At 36.5% G+C, this 12,893-nt stretch overlaps 1 protein-coding gene across 2 annotated transcripts in view; it reads left to right on the plus strand.

Moving 5' to 3' along the window:
• The window catches only part of adcy3a (adenylate cyclase 3a), a 31,462-nt gene extending 19,934 nt beyond the window's left edge, over window positions 1-11,528 (plus strand). For both annotated transcript variants that reach the window (XM_086154849.1, XM_086154850.1), the window contains exons 14-21: window positions 58-335; window positions 1,772-1,853; window positions 2,931-3,089; window positions 3,327-3,473; window positions 4,113-4,226; window positions 4,439-4,565; window positions 5,522-5,646; window positions 6,243-11,528. In XM_086154849.1, coding sequence (XP_086010975.1) covers window positions 58-335; window positions 1,772-1,853; window positions 2,931-3,089; window positions 3,327-3,473; window positions 4,113-4,226; window positions 4,439-4,565; window positions 5,522-5,646; window positions 6,243-6,422 — 1,212 coding nt within the window. In that variant the 3' untranslated portion in view covers window positions 6,423-11,528. The remainder of the gene's footprint in view (window positions 1-57; window positions 336-1,771; window positions 1,854-2,930; window positions 3,090-3,326; window positions 3,474-4,112; window positions 4,227-4,438; window positions 4,566-5,521; window positions 5,647-6,242) is intronic.
• Window positions 11,529-12,893: the final 1,365 nt, after the last annotated feature.

A 12,893-nucleotide genomic window follows, 5' to 3' on the forward strand; every position in this document is an offset into this window, starting at 1 on the left:
CTTATAGGAGTGATCATAAGTACCAAGCTAATGATAACATGTCTGTTTCTTCTCAAGCTGAGCTGTCTGCCACGGGCCCATATATCAGTCAGCACGACAATGTCTCCACCATCCTCCTCCACCGGGTCCAGCCCTGAGGGTTGCCTGAATAATCCCAAGTACTATAGCTACATTGCTGTACTGGCACTCATGGCCACAACCATGCTGGTTCAAGTCAGTCACATGGTCAAGCTCACTCTGATGCTGATTATCACAGTGGCTACAGGCATTGTCAACATCTACAGCTGGAGGGACATCTTCGACAGCTATGACATGGCCCGCTTTCAGGATTATAGGTGAGGTTCGATATGAGGCAGAGGTCATTACACACCTTGTAGAAATGTACAGTCATGGCCAAAAGTTTTGAGGATGACACAACCATAGAAACATCTGGCAAACACCTAAAAACCCTGAAGGAACAGACTTAGTGAAAGTGCTATTCTCAAAACTTTTGGCCATGACTGTAAGTGACTTTAGTCAAGCACAGTATTTTGTTTTTGCTGGAAACTATAGGCCGTATCAGTAACAATCTAGCTGTTTATAGCTGAATATACCATAATTTTGTCTATAGAAACACCTGCGTATTTTTCTATTTCTGCAAAAGTGAATGAAGATTTTCAGTGTTTCTTTTTAAAGGATTTGATAATAATAACAATCTATCCTTTATTAATCCCTATTAATTTGTTCTCTGCAATTAATCCATCATGGATGAACCATGAGCAGTAGGCTGCCATCGACCAGCATCAGGGGTGCAGTTAGGGGTTCAATGTCTTGCTCAACAACACTTCAACACGCTAGGGGTAGCTGGGAATCGAACCAGGAATGTTTGGTTCCAAAGACAATTGCTCTACCTTCTGCCATTGTTATCATTTGTAACTTCTCCAAACTATTCTGTAGATAGCTTTGCAAAAGAATGCAACAGGTGGAAGAAGTGATCATGATTAGCAATGTATTAGATATTTCCACAGACCACACAGGCTCTTGGGATGAGAGTGCAGAGCAATGGCAGGCTAGAGAGAGTCATTTTTGAAGTGTTGGAGTGAAGGGGTGTGGAGAGTAATAGTCTGAATGGCAAGCAAGTCTGTATACCCATATATGTGTGTAATGATGGGATTAAACAATGGATCACTTGGACATCACTCTGAATGTTCCTGTACAACAGGAGATCCTTCAGGCAATAGAACAGTACTATTGGTTGATAGTATAAAATTCCATGGCACTGCCCAGTCCTATGTAATGGATAATTGCACAGGGAAGACATTTACTTACCTTGTGCAATAACATGGTTTAAGCTGCCTGTCAAATTAACCCATCAAAGTATCAAAGGGCTTATGCCGAACAAGATTTCAGAGCAAGTAAAGTGAGTTTATCATTTGGTTATGCAATTGTAAAGTAACTGCAGTTTAGCTCATTGGTGTGGTTGGTTTACACGATGCACAGCTTGGAGAAGGGGACAAGAATATTCAGATTGCAGGGACTGGCAAAGATTACAGGTCTGAAAAATCCTGCAAAGCCTGATTGCTATCAGGATAGTCTTGTTGTCTTACCAACATAATGCTTAATTTAGGACAAGGCATAAGTCTGAATATCTTTTTAAAGATTCTGTTCAAAAGTATCACATTTATAATATTTAAGAATAGTTAAAAACAGTGCAGTATTGTCCATGTGTTTGCGCACTGTGCTATTTTCATTGTCTCTTAATGAGCCTTCTCAATGTTTTTGTTTTTTCCAGGTCATACCAGGTTCCCTCCAAATTCACAATGACAGTTATGATATTCATTATGATGGTCAGCTTCTATTATTTCTCTAGACATGTAAGTTTTCAGCTCATCTTTACTGTGCCTCACTTGAACTGTATAAGAAAACACTTCATGTCCATGTGTCATTCTCCTGTTTTTACTGTATTTTTGTACACAGTAAACCTTTATACATTCTTTTGTTATACTGTTTTAGTTCTTCTTGTTTCTTTGCCTTTAAATGCTAGAATGTATTGGAGCTACATTGTATTAGAAGCATAAAAGATATTTAATTTTTAAACCAGTCCCGTCACTCGAGATGTTTTAAAATCATTGTTTATTAGCATATTGTCTTAATATAATAAGTATAAATCCAAAAACTTACTCTCAGAGAAATTGGGAATAGTAACTGAAGTACTCTCTATGAACAATACATTTAAAATAACAGATTGGGTTTATTTATGATAGTCATTTACGACTCAGTGATATTTGTTCAATATTTATGTGTTTCTTAGAGCTAATTTCAACTCAAGGTTATGTCTGAGGTATTGTAAGATGGCATGTAGATGGTTCATAGATAGTGGGGATTTGGGACAAATAACAGTACTGTACTTCAGTTTTAAAGTTTTCAGTAAATCTAATAGTTTGCATTAAAGATTAAAATTGTACAGCTATGTGCTGGTTAAATACACTTATCTGAAAATGATTGCATATTTTACTAATAAAATAGTGATCTGAAGACCACAGTAGGAAAGAAAACCGCACACAGCACAACGTATCAATTATATTATACATATCTATGAAAGTCTGATCACTTTGAGGAACATCAACTGACTAATCATGTGATTGACTTTTTGTGTGAGCAGGAAAAAAAAGTAGTTTTCATCAATTAATCCATTGATTATCTCAGAGGAAAGTGTAATTGTCATTGATCTGTTGCAGACCCAACCTCTTGTATTACTTGCTCACTCAACATTATTTATAATTTAATGGATCTCCTGTGTTGTTGAATAGAATAATTCCTTATACACCCAAAAAACACCAAAGAAAATTAAGTGTAAAGTGATGAAGTTGTATTTAATGTTGTTTCTAATTGATGCAGCATCCAGTTAGAAATGGTCAAACACTCGCATCCTTCTCCAATGATACCTCTAGGTGGAGAAATTGGCCCGCACCCTGTTTCTGTGGAAAATTGAAGTCCATGAGCAGAAGGAGAAAGTGTACGAGATGAGGCGCTGGAACGAAGCGCTGGTGACAAACATGCTGCCTGAACACGTTGCTCGACATTTCCTTGGGTCAAAGAAAAGAGATGAGGTGGGGGTCTCAGGTTCAAAGCTTTTTTTTAATTCTCTGCAAAACCCATGTATTTCTCACACAACATTATGTTTTTCTACTTATTCGTTTACTTGATGTGTTAATCTCTTATTTTCTCAAAGTAATTGCAGTTCATTAAAATGCATGTTAGTCTTTTAAGTTACCAATTTGCATCGTTTCATCTGCATTCAGTTTTGGTTCATTCAACAACCTGTCAATTTTACGCTTACATTCCAGGAATTGTACAGCCAATCCTATGATGAGATTGGAGTCATGTTTGCCTCCATCCCCAACTTTTCTGACTTTTACACTGAAGAGAGCATCAACAATGGAGGCATTGAATGTCTACGATTCCTTAATGAAATAATCTCTGACTTCGATAGTGTAAGCTGTTCTGCAATTTTTTTTTATTGTCTGCTTAAGCACCAGTGCTCAGGAATACGCATCCTGCACTATATTAATAAAAAATGCTGTATGGGGGGATTATCTGTCGTCTTTGTTGTTTCAATTCCTTGTCCCCTCATTCCAGCTCAAACCTTAAACCTATGGTTGTGTGGAGAACTTTTATTGATCGTCACAACCAATCATAACTACAATTGTTCAGTCATTCTCTGAAGTTATTTGTAAAAGATGTTTCCATTTTGTAATAAAGTGCATCCACTGTTTTCATAGAGTAAAACCATCTCCACCAAATAAAATAATTTTAGCAGTTTCACTCAGAATGATTAGAATGCAGAAAGTTTGCAGATCATGATGGCACTGACCGTTAGTCTAATATTACAAATCAAATTGTAAGGTTTGGAGAACAAATGTAATATTGCCTTTGCAGTTTATTTTGGTATCTTTTGATAATTACCAAGAAGCTAGTTCTCAAACAGATTAACACTGATTTTAGTACTGAATCAAACTGCATAAATTACACTAAAGACACAAGACACACTGAAGACCATCTAGGTACCCTTCTCTACAGCTGTTCTTTTTTTTATGAGATTGAACTTTGACTTCAGTCTGTGTCCATTATAGCTGCTGGATGAGCCTCAGTTTCGCTGCATCACTAAAATCAAGACCATCGGAAGCACCTACATGGCAGCATCAGGTGTCACCCCAGATGCCAGCAATGGCTACAACTGGATGAAGGTCAGCAATTCTTCTCTCATTTTATATTCCTCTAAACCGTAAATGAAACCAGTTCTACCAGCACTAATATAGTTCAGACGATTGAATGTTATGTCAGAATAACAACTAGAGTTTCTTTGAAGATTATTTTTATTGTGTTAGGTGTGATTGTATTATCCAGCCAGTATTGGTTCCAAGGTTGCCTCAGAGCTATTTGGGATTTCATTTGACAGAAGGAGGAACAATCGGATAGAGAGCGCTGGCAGCATCTAGCGGACCTGGCAAACTTTGCTCTGGCTATGAAGGTCACACTCATGAACATCAACTACCAGTCATTCAACAACTTCATGCTACGTATCGGTATGTGTCATACCTCGTCCTAGTTCTGTTATGATGTCGCAAAATAACATTTTTATAGGCCAAAATTAGGTCTAGTTATTCCAGATTTACTGGTAATCACTGGTTGGGGGGCTGGTTTAATGTTCATAAATTAATTAGAAACTTGAATAAGACCAAATGTTAACACTGCAACAACAAATAAAATAGTGGACAGTCCTTGCACAGCTGAGCAATAGCTTTAATGAAATGTTTAGTCGAGACAAGGAAGTTTTTTTTCAAAACATTTCAACCAGATAATGATTTAACTGAGTATATTTGGAATCGTTTTAGCTCTTTTTCACGCAAATTCCTATTAAAATTTGCACTTGCAGTATTTATATGAAAATGCTGTTTTACAATGATAATGTAATTTTACACGTGTTCCAAATGTGCCAATGTTATTAAAAGCGCATATATCTGAAATCAAATCTTATCTATCCTTTCCAACCATTTTTAAACGGACACTGTAAAATACCATGATGATGCCTATCATTGAACAGCATTTGAATAAAAGTCGTAAATGTCCGATGTCAATAACAAGGCCTAATTGTATGTATTTGCCAGTTCATTTTACAAGCAAATTTGTGGTACTGACTTCTTGGTTTACATGTACCTGTGTTACATCTAGATGCCCTTAGTTAACTTGGAATGTATGTTTTTGTGATTTAAATGCACACCGAAGTCTTCTTCACAATATTTGTAATTGGCCTTTACTTGGCGTGTGTGCGTGCGCACGTTGTGTGTGTGTGTTTGTGTGTGAGAGATTATACAGTATATATTTAAGGTAAATGATTTGGATTTTTATGAGCTCTGTGTATGTTTTTGATATAATCAGCTTTATCTGAGTTCCCCGCTGTGAAACGTCTCAATAAAATAAATATCTGACATAAACTTCAATGAGGAACATTGATATTAGATATGTCAAATTGCTACTTCAGGTCTGAATAAGGGTGGGGTGTTGGCTGGAGTGATCGGTGCCCGCAAACCCCACTATGACATCTGGGGAAATACTGTGAATGTGGCCAGTCGCATGGAGTCTACTGGGGTAATGGGTAATATTCAGGTAAGACTGCCAGTTTCTGCATAGGCCTCCCCTTCTCCCACCATTTGACCTTAAAGATCTTGTGGATCTTTGTATGATCACAACAAGGTGTCATCTTTCTTTATTCTGCACATGTTCCCCTTTGAAGTAGTTACTGTGAATTAGTTGTGATGTCTTTGTATTGAAGTAGAAATCAAATTGGAGATTACATCTTAAAAAAAATTACAAGTGTGATAATGCTTTGTCCTTTATGTTAATATACACCTTTTAAATTTTAGCTTCAGAAAACTCTCCCGTTATTGTTGTCATGCCATGAAAGATTTAATGGACATTCGTCTCCTGGCGTTGTAGGGGAATGGATGTTCTTGGCAAAGTGAGCAACAGAATAATTTATGACATTCAGAAACTCTTAAAGACCAGAAAGCTGAACCATTACTGATTTGTCTTTTTTTAAGATACAACTACTTGAACATCTAGATTTGATCATTTTCTGTGTGTGTGTGTGTGTGTGTGTGTGTGTGTGTGTGTGTGTGTGTGTGTGTGTGTGTGTGTGTGTGTGTGTGTGTGTGTGTGTGTGTGTGTGTGTGTGTGTGTGTGTGTGTGTGTGTTGCCCTCAGGTGGTTGAAGACTGCTATAACATCCTCAAGGAGTACGGCTTCCGTTTTGTGAGGAGGGGGCCAATTTTTGTGAAGGGGAAAGGCGAGCTACTGACATACTTTTTGAAAGGAAGAGACAAACAAGGTTCATTTATCAATGGCTCCTCTGTCACGCTGCCACACCAGGTGGTGGACAGTTAAGGACCAAAATCACACACACACACACACCCATCACCTCCCAGTAATCACATCTCATGTGAGATAAATACAGAGAGGTGCATTGGATAGAGATTCTGGACTATGAAGTTATTACATAGAAACCATAAAATACCCTCACACTTGAGACAGCCTGTCAGCAAGTCTCATCTTTGACTTCACTCCAAAAGGTTGACAGGTCTGATATGCCTACACACCACACATACACCTGTGTCAGCAGGCCTTATACTTACAAACATTTCTAGTGTCTTGGGGATCCACTGACGAGTTTTGATGTTTGAATTTGCCCAGCCTTATCAACTTGAATAGTTGGGAGTTAAAAAAATAAATAAAGTTGATAGCGCAAACCAAAACTTGGCCTTTGTGGCAGATTCTGATATTCAGGACCAAATTAAACTTGTATTAGTGTATGATTGTTATGTATTAGTTAAAAGTACATAAGTACTCTGCACAATTTAGCAAAAATATCAAAAGTAAGAGTCAGATCAGTGTTTAATTATAACATATTTATTGTTTTAACATTTGAGCAGTGTTTATATGAGAACCAATTTAAACAAATTTTCTGTAACATCCAGCTGCAACAGATGTTATTTTGAAATTCAAAGAATGTTGAACAGATGTTAATTTGAGTCAAAGGTCATTTAATTTTAAATCCAGCATTGGTTTGAGGGCATCCTTTAAGGATGATACATTTTTCATGTTGTTAGGATATTTTAACATTTGAGTGAAAGGAAGACATTGAGTTTTATTTAACAAGCAATACAACATAGGAACCAAAAAGCATCAGTTGTCGCTGTTATAATTTGAGAGGTCCTAACATTAAATAATGGTCACATGATGTCATAAACAACTTTATCTTTAAATGTCTAATCGTTTGTTTTTTTCAATTATTCAGTAATACATTTTCAGGCCATTACTAGCTGGCTGATATAGAGGTCATGGTTGAGACACTACATTTGAATGAAATTACATTTTACAGCTGGGTAGACAACTAATTAAACTCCTCCCTCCATATGAAGATGTGGAATCCAAACTGGTATACTTTAGATACACTGACAGCTGTTCTCTATTTTCATAAATGCCTCTCTGATAAGAACAGAACACTGGCCTCACATGCACAAACATTGCCGCTGGTCACCTCCTCCACATATTGACTATGACTTTTGTCTGGCCTAAATTTTGGAACTGATTTCCAATTTCTGTAATAGTTGTTTGATGACTTGATGGACTGAGCCCAGATGGAGGAGAGTCTGGACAATGAAAGGCTGGAGCTCGACAATTCTGACTGCTCTGCCACCTGTTGTCCACCATGTCTGTGGGTGTATATGAGAGTGGATGTGTGTTGCTCATAGTGTATTTTTTCCACACTCTTTTAGTATTTTTTTTCTCCTTGATTCTGATCTGGGAATAAGCCCAGAGCTGTGCTGTCCTCTGCTCCTGGACCTCAGGCTGTACCACTGGCTTCTAGAAGAGAATTGGCCCTGAAGGAAAACATGCATCCGTACTGTATGTGTAACTAAACTTAAGGAAAGGGACAGAAAGGTGGTGAACACAATTTTTTTCCCTACCGATTGTGGTCAGATTGAAGTGCCTATCACAGCTGTGATCATTGTATTTTTATTTAGTTGAAGGATTTGATGATTCTCTGAGCAGGAAAATCTCTGTTTTGTCCTATGACTGTGCTTCTTAATATAATTCCTGTTTATTTTTCTAGTTCTAGTCATCTGTTCCAACAATCTTATAACCAACAGATTAGTAAGTGCAGTCAAGGATGACTGTAACATCACTAACATAGGAGACAGACGGTCCTGAGTCCAACTTTCAGGGGATTAAGCTGTACGACTATTATGGTCATGAAATTATCAAACTCTACATTAAGTTTTTCAAAGCTCACAGAGTCCCTCTCAACTTTTACTTTTTCTGGTTTCCTTGCACAGGAAGTGATTGTTTGTAGCAATTAAGACTAAGAACTCAAGTCTCCGGCTCACATTGCTGTTTACACAAACCTCAAGGGTTCAACTTTAGTGCTGTAATAAGATCACAGCAGTTAAGCAAAAAGGAGATAAGCTGGAACTGCCATTTTCCTCTTCATTAGTCTACTGAGTTCCATTTGGAAAAAACTTTTTTTTTTTTTTTTAAATTGTCACTATGTGAGTTCAAATATTGCAACCAAAAGGAGCCATAATTGAACTTCCTCTGTATTGAAGTAATTTGCACATAATTTTGATTGACCTCATTCCCACCTGGTGTTACCATAGAATATTACTCTAGATAAATGTATCTGATTATGTATTTGATTACCTGGAATTAGCTGATTAATTGCACTTTTTATTTGCATAGTAATCAGATCTAAAAACACAGGTCAAACAGGTAGAATTGAAATGACTTCCTGTGTTTTCTGTCTACTGATACTATAAGGGAATGTTTTTCCCCTGTACTTAACAAATGAGTGCCATGCATCTCCTAATAACATTTTATCTTGATTCTTAGTTCTTCTTATCCAGGGGGAATGAAATATGCGTTGAATGAATATGAGCTTTAATCGTTTTCCTTTTTATAACAACTGAATCCCCATCTGGTCTTTAGAATTACATTTTCTTTTTTCTTTTCTCATTCATTATATCTTGGCGGGCGAAGTTCGCATAACTTCCGAGACTTCCGAGTTGTTGTTTGTTTGTTTGTTTTTTAAGAAAACATCATTTGGAGCCTTTGCTGTCCTACTAACAGCTTATCAAGGCCTTCTGGCTGCCAGTCTGTCAGGTTGGCTTTCTCACAGACCACATTCAAAGCAAACCTTTCCTAAACAAGCACTACTTTTGGGAGAAATTCGCCACCAATGTCAGTCTTTTGGAACAGTTTATTTTGGGCCAGAAAGCTTTCTTGTTTCACTTGACTTTCTCAAATTATATCTTACACAATCTGTAATGACCGAAAAATCTGGATCAAATGTGTGTATTAAACAAGCCTTTTTATTGGCTCTATCTTAGGTGAGACAGAGGATTTTTTTTTAATTAAAATTAGACAACTATACTAAGAAGAAAAACTTGTGACTGAAAAGATTTCATTTATGCAAGAAATTTTCTATCAGGCAGATGACCTTGAAATGAGGCGTTCAAAAATCTTTAAGCAAAATGACAATTCACACCTAGCCAATTATAACTTAGTCTTTGTCCTCTTTTTTTTCTATTTAAGCCTTTTGAGGGTTGAGAAAACACTGCAGTTTTTCTCAATGTTAAACTGTGTTACCACAGGTTCCCTGGTGTTCTGGCAAACTTCACCATTGTCTATTCTATTGTGTGTCCCTTACTGGGTGTCCAAATCTGTAAATACCAGTTGGAAACTGGATCTCACTCATATACTTGTCTGTCAAATGTACTTTTTCTTAAATTGTCAGGTCATTTGCTTGTGAATGACCGTTTCCTGCCTCAGACAACAGGCAAAAGAGGAAACTGCCATTTGAAGCAGTGGTGTGTTAGAACTAAATACTATTATTTCTCCAAAGTTTTAAAGTAATTAAACTTTACGTCAGTTTTATGTGACTGTATACACCTATAAACCTAAAAGACTTCGTTACTTCTCAGGCCACAGTCGTACACGCAAGTAAATCATACTGCAAAATATTAAACTAGTATATTTTTTTGCCTTTCAGCTGGTGTACTGTTGTATCAATCAAATTGCAGCTGTTCCATGACTTCCAAACTGAAGTTCTCAGGTTTTATTCCAGAGAAATTGCAGGAAAAAAAGCACAACATTTTGAAAAAAACAGGTTTGTGTGCATTTAATTTTTTCCTGACAAAACCACTCAAATTTGGAAAACAAAATTAAATCTAGATTTTAATATATTGAAATAGCTAACCCTGTATAAATCTGTTTAACCTCCCTTAACCTCCAGCAGCTTCAAAAAACTATTTACAGTGCATTTCTGTCAAAACTACAGTCTCAAACATCTTAACTAATTTGATTGGTTACTCATTTGTTTATGCTGCTAAACCAGAAGTGCTTGAAAGTGCTGTAAATATGGGGCTTTTCATTGTGATGAAGTAATGTAATGGTACTCTTACGCTTAAATGTACTTCAGTAAAACTGTTAAGTACTTTTTCTACCAGCAAGTTAAAGTACACGGACCAGCTGAAGGCAAGCTAAAACTGATGAATAAGCCTGCAAAACTGAGCAGCCCGCCAGCAGACACAGGACACACACTTACTTTGATTGCCCATTGAGTTTTTTTGTCAAATGTATGAGTCTTTGATTCAGCTGCAGTTACATGCCGTTGAATTAAGCAGTGATATTTGTGAAGTAAGTGTAGCCTCGGCTGATTATGAAATTCATTCGCGTCTCAGTAGAATGGAATCAAAGTGCAATAGTTTCTTCTCCTACAAAACTTAGAGTCCTCTTTCAAGGAAATGTTCGTGATCATGCCTTCCCCTTTAAGTCATATTTTTATAATGTTATAATGTAAAGGTTTAGTTCTATTTAATGAAAAGGGAAAGATGGCTGAATGTGTCCTTGTTGTACAGAGTTAATGAAGTGTTTGTTAGTCAGATTAATTTATTGGAAACGATAAGGACACTTATGTTTTCATATACTGTCCATGTGTGAAAGTGCCAATGCTCGAGGTAAAGGCTTTGGATGTTAAAGCCAAAAGTGAACCAAGGTTGTTTCCTTATTTGCATTTCTAAGAAAATCTCAGGCTCGGGAACAAAATAGCACTTTGGATAATGCGTCGACTCTGTGTTTGATTCCAGGTTTTGGTTGCAAGAAAATTTTTAACCTTAATACACGATGTCTGAAATGCCATCTTGCTCTCACCGGAAGGGCCAGCAGATGACATCAAATGACAAAATGATCTGCCCTTGTGGTTCTAGCTGTTGTTAGCGTTATGTTTTTCTTTGAATTAATTTGACTTGACATTGACTCCTATTCACAGATGCTGTGGATTGAGCTAGAGATACTCTTGAACTTAGTTTTTCTGAGCAGTTAATTCTAATCCTGGATCTTAAGTTGTGAAGAATTTCTCAGTCAATGTTTCCTCTTCCATTTCAGTTGTTTGTCATAATAAGAACAGTTGATTAAAAAAAAACATCTATGAAAGATTTGCCTCAGTGTCATTATTTCCGACTCCAGGACAACAGTGCACTGATTACAAACTCAGAATTTACCGTAGAGTGTAATGTAGCTAAGCTAGCATGTTTCAGTCAGGCTTGGTCATTCCTGATGCCTTTTATTGATAGTCAGCTATATCAATAAAAATTAATATAGAAAGGCATTCTATGGTATCTATTCCATATGTTGCATTGTTTTGACTGGAGAATATTTTACTGGTCATACAATTAGTGCTTTTGTTATTGTTTAATGTGCATCAGACAATTATTATTATCTTATTTTCAATAAGATAAAGTGTTGTGTCGGGTCAGGAGGAGTAGGATTTCCATTTAAAAGGTTGATATGCACTCATTCCAGAGGGGGAACAGGCCATCACTCTACAGCAGGGGTGTCAAACTCATTTTGGTCCAGGTGCCACATACGGCCTAATTTGATGTCAAGGGCGCCGAACCAGTAAAATCATTACCTTGAAGTAACGCTAAGTCCAAATTTTTCCTTTGTTTTAATGTAAAGGAGGTAAACAGGTTAATTGAAATGAACTGTTCTTCTAAAAAATACATGATGAATTAATATTAAATATGAATATTTAAACATTATTGATGTAATTACATCCTATAAATATTGATGAGTTAAAAGATAAAAACTTGTCACAGTGGGAAAATTTGCCACTAGAATTTATTAGAAAATTGATTGGTAGCATGTATAAGAGGAGGTATAATGTTTACAAAGGCTAATGGTGGCTATTCCGGTTATTAAATAAATCTTTTTAATGTTGCCCTTTTTTTTTTTTTTTTTTTTTTTTGCTATTTTTTTGTTTTTTATGAAAATTAGAAAAGGAAAGATTGTTTTAACAATATCACTTGATGTTTTTCATGAAAAAAACATTTTTCTTCAAATTTTGAAGCAAAAAATACATTGCAATGTTACTTTTTCATTCTTTTCCTTTACGTTTTTTTTTTTTTTTTTTAAACCCACAACATAAAACCCCCAGATGCATGTGAGAAAAAACACGCGGACAACAATAACACAAAGCTTTGATTTCAGGCAGGGGAACACAAAATATTGTTGCGAGGACTGCAATTGGCCTGTGGACTGCGAGTGTGAGACCCCAGCTCTACAGTATCAGATTTTGGGTTGTAAAAAGTTACTCTGAATGTCATGTACATGAATCTATTTATACTGTATCAAAACCCTATACATCTAACTGTTTCTGATGATTTATAAAGCTTTCTTATCATAAATTCAGACGCACTTGTGCCTGAGTCAGTGATTCAAGTCTTTCATAGGGTAGTTGTACTTACTTGCACCTGATAATGCATCTCCTCCTGGTGTGTGTGTGTGTGTGTGTGTGTG

The sequence above is a fragment of the Fistularia commersonii genome, chromosome 11 (assembly GCF_037954325.1).
Source record: "Fistularia commersonii isolate RoL2024-O1a breed Wild chromosome 11, RoL_Fcom_v1.0, whole genome shotgun sequence".
NCBI lineage: Eukaryota > Metazoa > Chordata > Actinopteri > Syngnathiformes > Fistulariidae > Fistularia > Fistularia commersonii.